Source organism: Onychomys torridus, chromosome 10, assembly GCF_903995425.1.
Source record: "Onychomys torridus chromosome 10, mOncTor1.1, whole genome shotgun sequence".
NCBI classification, from domain to species: Eukaryota; Metazoa; Chordata; class Mammalia; order Rodentia; family Cricetidae; genus Onychomys; species Onychomys torridus.
This window is the reverse complement of record NC_050452.1, coordinates 63,715,268-63,729,926: the sequence shown is the minus strand read 5'-3', so window position 1 is coordinate 63,729,926 and position 14,659 is coordinate 63,715,268. Positions and strand designations below refer to the sequence as shown.

At 43.1% G+C, this 14,659-nt stretch overlaps 1 protein-coding gene across 1 annotated transcript; it reads left to right on the top strand.

Annotated features, from left to right (window-relative positions):
* The first annotated feature begins 3,169 nt into the window (after window positions 1-3,169).
* Clrn2 (clarin 2) lies at window positions 3,170-13,541 on the top strand. The gene is made up of 3 exons (XM_036200406.1): window positions 3,170-3,508; window positions 9,823-10,002; window positions 13,081-13,541. Exons 1-3 carry the CDS (start codon window positions 3,256-3,258, stop codon window positions 13,344-13,346), a joined length of 699 nt encoding a protein of 232 aa, XP_036056299.1. The 5' UTR covers window positions 3,170-3,255; the 3' UTR covers window positions 13,347-13,541.
* The last annotated feature ends 1,118 nt before the right edge of the window (window positions 13,542-14,659 follow it).

The window sequence follows — 14,659 nt, the reverse complement described above, 5'->3', positions numbered from 1 at the left end:
AATAGCTGTGACACCTAAGTAATTCCTTCAGTTGTTCTGTGCCTCAGTTTATCCTCGCTAATAAAATGTGAATAATAGTTTGTGCCTCTAAGAGTTGGAGAAAAGAGTGTGAAAAGTACATCGAGCCATGTGTGGCTATCAGAAGTAGTCTTATCAGTACTGGTTATTAAAGTTTACTGAGCCTCTTAGAAGTCTGTTACATTTTTCCAAATGGAAGGCAATTGTCTATCTGGGGATGCATTTAAAAGTGAAAATCTGCCAAAACAGTGATACAAAATTTGTAGTGCTCTATAGTTTAAATGTTTCCATTTCTGGAATTCAAGCCTTTAAAACAGAGAATACCGTGGGCAGTTACTATATTTTAAAATAGTATTAGTAGATAGCACAACAGGCTTTAGTCTGGTAGGGGCACAAATTTAGCTTTGGTAAGTTTTACGCCTGTCCTTACACCTCTCTGGCTACATGTAAGCAAGGGTTATCCTGGATCTGCATTTGAGACCCACCAAATGATGCCAGCCTTCCCAACAGATCCTGTGTCACCCACCACTGGTAGGTTAATGATTTCTGCTCATGAGCCAGAGTTTCTTAACAACTTCACTGCTGACCTTTAGCACCAGATAACTGGAACTGAGAGTGGCCTGTCTGTTTATAGTACTCACAGCATTTCTGGACTCTAACCCTAGGAGCCAATAGCAAGCCCCTGCCCTCGAGTCATAAAGATCAAAACTATCTCTAGCTAGGCCTAGTAGCATAAGCCTTGAATCTCAGATACTGAGGCTGAGGCAAGAGGACCATGAGCTCAAGGTCTCCCTGGACCAGACTGAACTCAAGGCCAGACTAGGTAACTTAATGAGACCCTGTTTCAAAATAAAGAGTGCTAAGGATGTAACCCAATGATGAAGCATCTGCCTAACGTGCCCAAAGACTTAAACTCAATCCCTGGAGCCAGGGGGAGGGAGAAGAAGGGAGACAAAACACTCTAAATATTTCCAAAGGTCCCTGAGGGCTAAAGATCACCTTTAGCTAAGAACTGCTATCTGTCTCCGCTGTAACCTTCAGAAACAGAGAGTATATTGAACTTCTTTGTGCACCTCCAGCCCACAGGGTGCCTTGTAGACAACACAGTTTTACCTGTAACAGGTGAGACCTGAAGACCTATGTCAGCAGACATCAGGATGTGGCTGGCAAAACATTCCACTGTCAGGAGCTGCATTATCATCCAAAGTAGAATTGTTGAGAAACCTGGTGGGAGTGAAAGGCTCATTTATGTAGTGCCCTCCTCATGCCAGGCAGTTTTAAGCAATCTATGTGTACAAGTTCACTTTTCTGCACACAACAGTTGTGTGGCTGGCTATAAATACAAGGGCATGGGAGTCTCAAACACCTGCCTAAGAGAGAGACTTTGAATCTGGCCTTCGATAGCTGGAGTTGCTCTCAACCAGCACTTGAGTCAGCACGGCAGGAGCTTGCTAGAACTCAGGCGTTAACTCAAAGAGTTTTTTCTGAAAGCCCTCAAAACATCGAAAGTTGATATAAGCCCATCATTTAATACAGAACTATAACTCCAACACATAAGTACATCCTATCTTCTAAATATATCCTTAATGTTAAACTAAGAATGTCAGCTAATATTATTTGTCATGTATTAATATGCCAAATAGTCTTCAAGGGCTCTAATATGCACTGTGTCATTTGTTGGCAGACAAACATTTTCTATTTCCAGGCCACTGTGGTAAAGATAAGCCAAAGTATTTCAAAGACCTATATTCCAGCCCAATGTCTCCATTACTTTGCCCATAAGAAAATCAGTGGCCTGGCCCACGGGTTTGCTGGCGCATCAGAGATGCAAAATCATACACTAAAGCCCTTTGTTGTCTGGTAGAGCTCCCCACAAGGTTCAGAAATACTGCCCTTTCTTTCCATTATGGAGAGGCTACTTCAGTGAGCCCTCTCATGAGCAGGACTTCTCTTCTATAACATGTCCACAATATCTCCAAGAAAATCTCAGGTTCCTACTGACCAACAGATGTAACGTCAGAAGCCCCTCCAGCTATAGGAAACATTGGAAAGTTTATTGAGCTGCCTTTGCCCAATTTTGCTCCATACATGGACGGATGGATGGATGGATGCATGGATGCATGGATGCATGGATGCATAAATAGGTAGATACATGATAGATAGATGATTGACAAATGATAGATGAAAGATAGATAAATACGTAGATACATAGATGGATAGATAAATGATTGATAGGTAGATAATAAGCAGATACATACATACATACATAATACATGGATGGATGGATAAATAGGTAGATAGATGATAGCTAGATATAGATAGGAGATAGATAGGTAGATAGATAGATAGATAGATAGATAGATAGATAGATAGATAGATCTTGAGTTTTTTATAACTTCTCAGCCAGGCAAGAGCCTTGCTCCTATTATCCTAATGCCCAGGAAGCTGAGGAAGGACTTTCTGCAAATCCAGGTCTGAGATGCATAGGGAGAATGTACAAAAATTAAAAGAAATAAAAGTGTCTGGACAATGTCAGATGCCCTGGAAAGGGGGGAGCAGGGGAAAGGATGGCCCTGTAATTACAATAAACAGATTTCATGTTATCATTCATCCAGCAACAAATCCATACAGTTCTAATGCATACATTTCAATTTAAGCCTTATGAACCAGGGTCGATTCATGGTATTGGTAACAGTTCCGGGGACTCTGACAGCAGTGACATTTTAGAGAAAGAAATGCCAGGGCACGCCTGGAAGAGATCGACATTTGATCCTGCACATTGTCACTAACACATGTGAGCACTAATGGGTCTGTTCTGCTTTGCTTCTGCCACGAAATTATTTTTTTTAAGTCTAGTTAGCATCTTTTGTCAGCAGTTCTCCCTGGCTTTGCTTGGTAATAACTCTCTGGTCCTTATGGCATCCACATCACGATTACTTAAATACTCGAACGGAGGAGCAATTAAGCCTCTGCTGAAACCCTAGTCCAGTGGGAGATATAGGGTTACTTCCTTGGGTAACACACTCTGCTCTATCGAGTCAGGGGAAGATCACCTGCAGAGGCTGCGATGGGCATGTGGTAAACACAAGCTGAGGAGGCAGGCACTGAAGGGGAATGAGGAAATGGACTGGAAGTCTTGACTTGGTGTGTATGGAGCAGGCTATCGCCGAGTGTCTGAAGATGTCCACTTGCCCTACTGCTGCCCAGAGCCCTGGGGGATGATCTGCACTCACTAGCATGCCTGGATGGTTCAAAAAGGCGTGGTACGGGCTGGCGTCTCTACTCAGCTTCTCTTCCTTCCTTCTGATCATCGTTGCCTTGGCTGTGCCCCATTGGTTGAGTGGGAAGATCCTGTGTCAAACTGGAGTGGATTTGGTCAATGCCACAGACCCAGAACTGGTCAAATTCATCGGGGACATTTACTATGGGCTCTTCCGAGGTTGTAAAATACGGCAATGTGGGCTCGGGGGCCGCCAGTCCCAATTTACAAGTGAGTATGTGAGTATATTGGGTCATGTAAACTGGTGTGTGCATTTTTTGTTTTGCAGGAGTGCTTATGTCTAAGTGAGATTTGACTATTGCCTATCTAAGAAATAACATCAAAGTCTATGGGCAGCCAATAGCTCCTGTGTAGCAATGCAAAGAGAATTTTTCTTTCTTTTCTAAAAGAGATAAACAAAAATACTAGAAATAGGAATTTGTATATTTTGTAGTTTACTTCTAGTAATAATGATTAGTAAAATAGCAAGTACTCGTGTGTCAAGCATCTCACTAGAAGAGGTGCATTGCCAGATTCTTTTAAGCTTTACAACACACTTATAAATGAAGGCATTGTGAATACTCCCATTTTTCAGCAGAGTACATTGAGGCTTGAGCAGCTACATGATTCACCTGGGGTCACTCATTCTGCCAAGTAACAACAGAGCCAGACACCAGACCCATGCCATGTGACCCTGGTAGTCTTCTCTACATCAGTGTACAAGGGCAGACTGCCTGCAAAAGAGGACCTCCAGGAAGCATGGTGACCGCTCCCACATCCACGTATGTGAAAGCTTCACAGCCTGAGGAACAGCAGCAGGACTTTGCTGGGAGCATACTTCTGGGGTTTGAAGAGCAGCTGGCACGTTTCCTGGCAAGGAGACTGAGGAAGGCACTTGATGGTTTAAAGATGAGCTGCCAGCGCACGGCACTGGCCTGAGTTCAGAGCTCAGAAGGTAAACAAAGTAGCCCCGTGAAGACTTAAGGCTAGAATCCAAAAATGGCTTAGGAAAGATTTTCTGGGAAAGAAAAAAACCAAAACAATCAATTAGATCGCTAGTAAAAACAGTGTCCTACAAAACTATAGTTAATCAATGGCTTGTCAGCACATGGGGATTAGAAATCTCACCCATCACTTGATTTCTGTATCTCAGAACTGTGTGGGAATGTTTAAAAACCTGGCCAGGACATGCATTTCACTAAATACAGAAAAATAGAAGGTTGTATCCCTTGACAGACATTATACAAGTGCTCTTCATTTCTATATTAGAAAGGAAAGACATGTTCATTATGTTTGAGAAAAATATCTCTGAGTATATGTATATTCACCTAGCAATTAAAATGGACCTTAAGTATTGGGGAAATAACTCCATTACTACCACAACCTAAGGGGCCGGAGAGGTGGCTCAGGCTTGGTCACATGCAAGCATGTAACTCCAGTGCTGTCGAGAGTACAGACACATTGCTGGCTGCCAGCATATCTCTGAGTTCAGTGAGAGACCCTGTCTCTAAGAAGTAAGGCAGAGGTTGATACAGTAGGACATCCAATGTCCTCTTCTGTTCTCTGAAAGCCCACACACACATGTACAAACTACACATACACACACACACACACACACACACACACACACACACAACACACACACACACACCAAAAAAGTAGAAGTTGAAAAATAATTATACAAATAAACAAAGAAAAGGATATGTTAAAAGGAGACCATGACAATGGTGCTTGATCTGAATGCCCTGGCTGCCAGTATGTCTGCGGGATGCTTATGAAACTAGTATGTGGGAGCATGGCAGGGCATCCAAGTGCCTGTGGTCCTCTAATGTGCTAGTGGTACCTGAATGCTAGTGGGAATTGAGCCATCCTCACTCAGCTCCCAGAAATTTAAACTGCTTCTAATGGGAAGTTTCTCTCCTGCCCCTTCCTTCTAAGAAAGATAACCACAAGAACCATCCGTTCCCTCTAGTGTGATCTACTCTCAAGCATCAAAAAACGTGTGAGATGCATAGAAGGTGTTTCATTTTCATCTGTGAGTCAGGCAGTGTTTGAGAATGTTTTGTTTTCAGCTGCTCTCAGGTTGTCCCAGAGGATGTATAAAGTGTTCATTCACAGTACCTTAGAAGTGTTCATTCACAGTACCTTGGAAGAGATGGTGCTTGAAAGCTGTCAGGAAGCCTGAGGTAGTTTCTTCCTTCGATCATGTGCTGTAGAGAAATTGTGTGTGTTTCACTACCTCTCGAGAGACGAGAGACGATCTAAATTCCTTCAGGGCACATCTCTCAAGTCCAGTACAAAGTAAACTGGAAGTAGCTATGGAGTACATTAGCATTTCCCACCCTTCACAGGATTTCCCACTTTCTGAAGGTCTACAGAAGAGTATCCCTGTTCACAGGGCAAATCAGCAGAGAGGAGCTTGGAAGTGCTTTGTGAACCTTAGACTAGGGGATTTTTATCACATCTCATTCACAAACAGCCTCTTTCCTCACCTTCTGAGAGACTCAACTCCCTCTTGGTCATGGGAACACCAAGACATTTGCCACCACCAACCAAGGTCTGTTCATTACTTCTGAAATAGAAGTAATGCTAGAGTAGCTGCAGAAAGAACACAGCAAGCATTAAATGAATGACATGTGTGCATTCAGGGGTACAAGTCAGGCACCACCAGGAAAAGAGGGATGAACAGAGCAGACCAGTGCCTGCCCTGAGAAGCCTGCTGTGTGACATAGGAGACATGGAGCACATTTGGACTAGACGCTAGTCACTAGAGAATCTCTGACGCCACCCCTGGGGTTCATTTCCTCTACCCTGACTTTATGATGACATTTTATTAAAGAAGAAATTGCAAATTAGAGATATCAATACATGAAATAACCTCTGTGAATATACCTAACTTACATTATGTTGAAGTTTAGTTCTCTAGTCCCCTTCCCACATTCCAGAATTCTCTCCCCAAGGGCTAAAATCTGGATCTGACTTCCAATTCTGTGATTATTTATTTATCTCACCAGGGCAAAAAAAATTAGGAACAAACAAATCATCTAAGTTTAAATGCCGACAGAATAATATTCAGGTATTGCTTCTTAGATTTAAAAAAAAAAAAAGCTTAAATTCAAATTGAGCCTTCTAGAATTTGAGCTACACTGTGCTTAAAATTTTAAACTTTTTTTTTTTTTTTGAGACAGGGTTTCTCTGTGTAATAGCTCTGGCTATCCTGAAACTCACTCTATAGACAAGGCTGGCCTCAAACTCACAGAGATCTGCCTGTCTCTGCCTCTGCCTCGCAAGTGCTGGGATTAAAGGCATGTGCCACCACCACACAGCAATTTTAAACTTGCTTATCTAAGGTTTCTGGTTTTTGTTTTTGTTTTTTTTTTTGTTTTTTTTTTTCCTGTCTGTCCTTTCACAGAATAGTTAGGCATTACTACCAAGCTACATGGTCCTGGCTAAACTATTTAGCTTCTCTAAACCTCAGTTTCCACATCTGCAAGAATAAGAGAGGGTGACCTGGGGAGCAAACTCAGTCAGCAAAGCATTCCTTATGTAAGCATGGAGACCTCAGCTCCATCCCCACCACCCATGTAAAAAGCTAGGTATAGAGGCATGCCTTTGTAATCTTAATGCTGGGGTGGTGGAGATGAGAGGGTCCCCAGGATTTGTTAGCCAGCAAACCTGGATTAATTGGAAAGCCCTGGGTCTCAGTGACAGACTCTCAAAAAACAAGGTGGATAGTATCTGAGGAATACCCTGAGACTGATCTCTGGCCTCCACATGCATGAGCACAAACATGAACACTCACATGTACATACACATACACACATAGGAAGGAGAGAGAGGGAGAAAAGGAAGAATGTGTATGAAGGGGCTGCACACAGCTTATACCTGATTATCAGTGGAGGCCATGGATCAACTGTGTTTGTCGCTGTGGGTTCCAAGCTACAAACCTCAATTTCATTAACTGAAAAATGCCTAAAACTCTTGGAAATGGTACAAATATGAAAGAGGAGTGAGCCACAGTGTTCTGATGGCAGTACCATGCAACAGTGTTAAATGTGGAGTTCTCAAAAACTAAAGGAAACCAGCACACAGGAGGCAGAGGCAGGCAGATCTCTGAGTTCAAGGCCAGCCGGGTCTACATAGTGAGTTTCAGGACAGCCAGGGCTGCACAGAGAAACCCTGTTTGAGGGTATTGGGGGAGAAAAATCTAGTGGAAAGAACTGTTAAACTGAAACTCCTAAAGAAAGACTTGAATTTCTGAGTCGTAACATATAAAAGGTAATTAGAACCTTGGTTCCCAGGAAGATCCTGAGCCAGGACTAATACACATGAATGTGAATGTGAGCCAGAGATTCACCCTGTGCCAATAGTCTGGATGATTAAGACCCTTCAGCTAGAGGCTGTGGATTGAGTACTCTCGACCTCCTTCCCCACACAAGTCTTTGTGCCCCAGGTTCCCTCTTCTTCATCGTCATAATATGGTTCTCAATTTCTCATTTAGTCAATTCCAAATACAGGTTCATATCATCATGTGCCTGTGGCCGGTTCTTTCTAAAATCTGCATTGTGATGCCACAACTAAATTTATTCAACCACTTTGTTGACTGGAGGAATTAATCTATCTCCATACATTTGCTATTGTAATGAATAGCCAATGAACGTACACAACTTTGAATGCATTGGTCTGTCTGGACAACAATGACTAGCAATGAAATTGCTTTGATAGATGCTGCCTTTGATCACGTTGCCTTTTAATGGGGATGTAGGACTGAGCATCCCTATAAGATTTGAGAGTACCTTTTTCCTACACCATCATCAACAGGAGTTTTTAATCTTGCCAATCATGTGAGTGACTATTTTGCATTTTAAGGATTTAGTAAAGGGTTGCTATACTATACTAGTCATGTGTCATAAGGATTGCATGATCAAGAAAGGTAGTAAAGAGATGGGCAATTAGGTAGAAGCTACTGTGTCTGAAATAAGAAGAGACTCAGGGTTTGAAAGTGGATGGTGGGTCTCAAGAAGGGTATTAGAATGGAAACAAAGGGAAGACCAATGCCTGAGAAAGACCTTGGAAAGGAGCCCATCTCCCCAGCTAAAGTTTCCAAAGCCAGTGAGATGACCATGCAGAGATAATGACAAATGGAAACACAGAACTGGAAAGAAAGTTGAATAAGAACCTAGGATGTAGGAGCTGGTGAGATGATGGCTCAGCAGTTGAGAGCACTGACTGCTCTTCCAGAGGACCTGGGTTCAATTCCCAGCACATAGGGGTCTGTGACTCCAGTTCTTTGACCTGACACCCATGTCAAAACACCAATGCACATGAAATTAAAAGAAGAAGAAGAAGAAGAACCCAGGATGTGAATGTCGGTGGTGCCTGGAAACCTGTGAATGGAAATGACACCACACAGGGAGGAGAACAAGAGCCCTCTCTCCTGCCCAGCGTGGTGGTGCATGCTTTAATCCCCACACTCAGGAGGCAGAAGCAGGTGAATCTCTGTGAGTTGGAGGCCAGCCAGCCTGGACTACACAGCCAATTCCAGGCCAGCCAGGACTATATGATGAGACCCTGTCTAAAACAATAAAAAATACCCTCTAGTTTTCAGGATTGAGAGATGCCAACCTTGGAGTCTGCTATGGGATGGGATTCTTTAGTATTCGTTATTTTAAATTGTTAAAAACTGACCTTAAACTTGTTATACCACATAATACACAGGACTGTATATCCTGTATGGACTCCAACTTCTGTATATAGGGTTCAGGGTTGCCTTACCCAATGACAATGAACTCCATGTCTGTAAGCTTGTGGATGAAGGGATTGACAACCTCCGGATGCCTTACCACAATCACTGACTGAGATGAAGACTCCAAAGAGCTCAACCCATAACTGTGCTCAGCAAAAGGCAGTTACCCCTCTCTCACACAACCATCACCAGCTTCCCACTGAGGCCACATACCTCTCCCAGGTTAGAGAGTACAAATAACGACATCAGTACCCACAGATGTCATCTCTGAGAACAGGTTGTCCTGGGCAGTATTTGAAATACTCTAGTGCATCATATCATTTTCTCTACTAGTACCAGTGGCAAACAGAGAGAAACAAATACAAACAGATATTTTCACTAACCTCTTCCACCACATTCACATGGAAAATTGATATGTTCATGAAGTATTGTATTATGTGAGTATTAAGTGTCCTTGATACTTGGCAGCAATAGCATCTACTCTGCCCAGCCTGTGCCTGGGGCTTATGTGAAGTACAGCAGTTTACATCAGATCCCACCCAGGACTGCAGGGTCAGTGTGATGGCCACTGTGGGGTACATTTGGATCTGTGTTCACTCCATCAGGATGAAGATCCCTGCCAACTAACAAGGGGTAGCTCTGGGGTCCACAGACCCATCGCAGGAAGTCTCTTGCTTTTGGAAAACCCAGCATTTTTGTGTCTTGCCCTTATCCTCAACTAACTTATCTTGGAATAAGCAAGTGCTGACATTGTGAAAGGAGCCACTCTCTGACCTTGAAATACCGTCTCTCTCCACAGTCTTCCCACATCTGGTGAAGGAGCTCAATGCAAGCCTCCATGTCACGATTCTGCTGCTCCTCTTCCTGGCCTTGGCCCTGGCTCTGGTCAGCATGGGCTTTGCTATTCTCAACATCATTCAGGTCCCCTACAGGGCAGTCAATGGCCCTGGTGGCATCTGCCTTTGGAATGTCCTGGCAGGTAAGAAGCCCCCAGGGGAGGGAAACTGGTATCCACATCATCAGGCTGGGATCCCAAGAGTTAACCTTTTTGGGGATCTCGGTCTCCTTAATGAAAGAATTTAAAAACAGACTCAGAAGGAAGCCAAGGTGCGTTTTTATTAGAGTCTGGGAGAAAAACAAGAGAGAAAGACAAGCTCCAAATCTTGGCAGCTGCCAGGAAGAGGGAGATGGAGAAGAGAAAGCCCGTGACTTCAAGAAAGCAGGCAGCTTCAGCGACAGAAGTCTAAGCTGCGTGGTGACAGGAGAGGAGAACTTTAGCACATGCGTGAGGAAGGCCCACGGTGTCCCAGAAGGGTGGGCAGGCTGCAAAGTGGTTCCAGAAAAGAAGGGGCTTTGAAGAAAGGTAAATACATGATCTTATTAAGGGGATAATTGCTCCTCCCATCCCCTTAGCACATCCACATATAAGTCAGATTTCTCAAAGGGAAAGTCCGAAAGCCCTAAGGTCCACCATAGAAGGGTAGACTCCTAGTTGGGTGATTGACAGGCTGAGCTGGAGTAACTCTTAAACAGAAGGGACGCTAGAATGCAAGGTTTAGGGTAGTTTGGAATGGTAGGTCTCTACCCAGAGCCAGAGAAAGAATTTAACTATGTCCTTTGACCAGGAAGAAGTAGCTTTCCCTTAATGGGTCTCAACCAGGTACCTCTCTCTACCCATATGGTCATTTGGATCCTAAAGAGTCTTCCCTTTCCAGTATTACAAGAAAAACAGAAGGTAGGGTCCAAAGACAGCAAGGAGGGAGAAAAACTGACCATGAGGGTAAGGGTCCATCCTTAATGGCCTCCAAAGCCATCAAGTCCTGTAACGTAAGTAGTCGGATGAAAAGTGTGAAGAAATTAAAATATTTACTCTCCGCTCTTTCACATGCCCCTTGCTGGGTCCAAAACCTTGGTGGAAAAAGGGATGTTTTCTTTGCTGAAAGAAACAGTGTTGTGTTCACATAGACTAGCTGTACGTGAACACGTGGAAAGTAAGAGTTACCTTTAATTATGTACTTAACATATTGCCTATAATGAAAACAACAAAATCCTCTGAAAAAAAGACTGTCACAGAAAACCCATATGGGATGGCCAAGGTTCCACTGTGGCAATAATCTCCCACTTTCTTAGCTATGTATCAGAGGATCATAAAGTGTAACACAAGTACTGGGTTTGCAACATATATTATAGTCCATCAATTGCTATGTGTTTGCCTTTGTATATAAAGATTAGCTATCCTGTATAGTTACCAGGACTGCAGGTGTCTTATCTCCACAGACTTTTACCATAATAATTATTCAGTCCTACTCATTAAATAAATGCTTATTTCTGTATGTGTCTAGAGAGTAGAGTCCACATTTCTAAAGTCCTAGGACTCTCTAATTAAGTGGTTCTCAACCTGTGGGTCTTTACCCCTTTGGGGATCATGAAGCAGATATTTGCATTGCAATTCATAACAGTAACGAAATTACAGTTATGATGTAGCAGTGAAATAATTTTGTGGTTGGGGCCCACCAGCATTAGGAAGGTTGAGAACCACTGTTCTAATTCCACTGATGAGATCCTAACAAATAGGCAATCAGAAGAAACATTGTCAAAACGAATAAAAATGTAAATAGCCTTTGCCTGTGAAAAATCCCATAGATGAGGCTTATGGAGAGGAAATGGAAGAGAACTCAGTTCCTATCATCTAGAGTCCCAGAAGCAAGGCCATCCTTTAAAATGTAGGCATGGCTCCAGAATAAAATACTACACATGTTTTTAAAAGTCGTGTCCTTACAGAACAGTTAATGACCCAGGAACATCCTTGGGTGAAAGGAGAAGAAACCAAATTTAAAATCAAATTAAGAGTACCTTTGGGGTTGGGGATTTAGCTCAGTGGTAGAGTGCTTGCCTAGCAAGCATAAGGCCCTGGGTTCAGTCCTCAGCTAAAAAAAAAAAAAAAAAAAAAAAGAGTACCTTTGATTGTATTCAATAGAATGAAATAAAAGAAACGTGTACAAAGTGTGCCTGGTCTTTAGGGTGAAACTAAATTTTATTTTCCGAGTTTATACTTGTCTCTGGTCTCCAAAGTTCCTTTAGTGACTGTGTAACAATCTTTTAAAAACATAGAAAATATACCCTTTTTAAAATTATTTTTTAAAGACAAGGTCTTAATCTGTATCCCAGCCTGAACTCCAATTCACGGTGACCCTCCCGTTTCAGTCTCCCATGTGTTACAATTATGAGTCTGCACACACAGTTAAGAATGGGTTTTTGTTTTGTTATTTTTCCCTTTTTTCTCTTTCTCTTTTAAGACAGGGTCTCACCACACAGTCCTGGCTAGCCTGGAACCCAATATGTAGACCAGGCTACTCTCAGTCTCACAGAGATCCACCTGTCTCTGCCTCCCAAGGACTGGCATCAAAAGCGAGCATTACCTTGCCCACCCTTCCCTCCCCATTCTCTTTTTGTAGGTCAATTGTCTTCAGACTTGCAATCCTCCTGCCTTAGCCTCTCAAGCCTTTGAATTATGTACATACACTACCAGACTCAGTTTATTGTGTCTTTTTGATTGTCAATTTCAATTAGAAGGGCGGGGACCCACCAAACAACTTCTAAGTTTTGCTCAGTTACTAGGGAGATAAATGAGGTTGGAATTCCAGCGCTTCCACCTTCTGTAGAACAGTGCAGCCGGAAGGTGAAACCTGGGTTGCTTGGTTTTTCCTTTATTTGCCTTACAGCATAGGATCTCACTTCTTCCTACACAGTGCTCACCATCTATACAGAAGGCATAAGGGGTCTAGAAAGTGGTCCTCTAATGGGGATACCACTGGAAAGAGGAGTTAGAGGCATCCAGATTCTAGTCCAGCTGTTACTAACTTGTTCTCTTTCTAGACAACTGTCCCTCTTGCCTCTGGTACTCTGTGGGTTATCTACTGCTTTCAAACACAAATTCAAATTTGTGATGCTTTATTCATTCTTCACACCCAAAAGATTTTGTTTCACATAGCACAGAAGTAGAGACCTTACCACTGCCAAGAGGAGCGGTAAGTAAAGGCGCTGTTTTGGGTTTCAGGTGGAGTCGTGGCACTAGCCATCGGCAGCTTCATGGCTGCAGTGAGATTTCACGACCTGACGGAAAGAATCGCCAACTTCCAGGAGAGGCTCTTTCAGTTTGTCGTGGTGGAAGAACAGTATGAAGAGTCATTCTGGATATGCGTGGCGAGCGCCTCGGCCCACGCGGCAAACTTGGTTGTGGTGGCAATCAGTCAAATTCCCATCCCAGAAATCAAGACTAAAATGGAAGAGGCCACCGTTACCCCCGAGGACATTTTATACTGATATCCGGCTCCTGACCACACCTTTCCCTTAATCAGTCTGCGACATCAATGGGGGTTTCGCTTTTTCCAGCCTTCTCAATCCAAGTGTTCGTGGTAGTAAAAGGAAGGCTATGGAGGGACTAAAGGGTTGGCTGGGCCAGAAAGGAAAAACTCTCAATGACCAGGGTGTTTCTTTTAAATGACCTTGGAGCTAAACCGGTCAGCTGTGTCTGACACTGGACAATTCACTTAGTGACTAATTCTCAGCTCCCTCGTCTGTTAGAAGGGGATAATAACCACTTCGCAGGTGTGGTTGTGAGGTTCCAATGGTGCTGGTGGCGATCTCTGCAAACAAGGTCACATAAACTCCAGTAAGACTCAGTAGATCTTGTTCTCTGTAGTATTGGAGGTGTGCAAAGAAACTATGATCATGCCCCTATCCTCGAGAAGTAAGAACATATATACGAGACACAGAAATCAACTAGCAACAATAACACTAGGAATGGGAATGACTGTGGGCTTCTGAGTGGCCACTATGTGCTGAACACTGGCTTATTTGCTTGGTTGCTTGACTTTTCCTTTATTCCCCCACCCCCAACCCGGTGTTGCCAATCAAGTCCAGGCTTCACATCTACGAGGCAGACACTCTGAAACTGAGCAATATCCCTAGCCCAGAGCACCATTCCAAGACTTTTCCACCTATTAACTGTCTAGATCCTCCCAAGTGGCCAGAGCCATTCTAGCTCCATTTGACAGATGGAAAAATCAAGGTACAGACAAGTTGTGCAATTTGGTGAGATGAGGGATGAAATCTAGTGAGTCTGGTACCAGAATCCATATTATTTTTAGATCATATAAACTTTTTACCTCAATTATGACAGAAACTGTGCAAAGCCAGAACAAATTATGGAAGATACATTGTTAGATTAAGTACCCATATAACAAAGCAAAGCAGAATATCTTAAATTTTCCCACCTCTCGACACTTGTGACAGTGAAGTAAGACTTGTGCAGCAGCAAACAGTTGATACCCATTCTTGCTGGGTCAGGGTCTCTTGCACATGCAGCCCATCCAGCAAGCTCAGGTAAATCAGGACCAGGCCAACAGTGTCCCTTTCTAGAGGTCATTAAGCTTTTTGGAACTCCACCTCTGAGCTTCTAAGTTTCCCAATTCTAATGTCTTCCCATTGTTGCTCCTAGGATCCGTAGTTACTTCCAACAAATACCACCTTTGGAAAACTCCCCCTCCACTTTTAAAGCCATGTTGCTGATCTACAGTTAGATATACAAGTGATGCAATGTAAGAATGTTAAAGTAGCCCCGGCACAGGGGAACA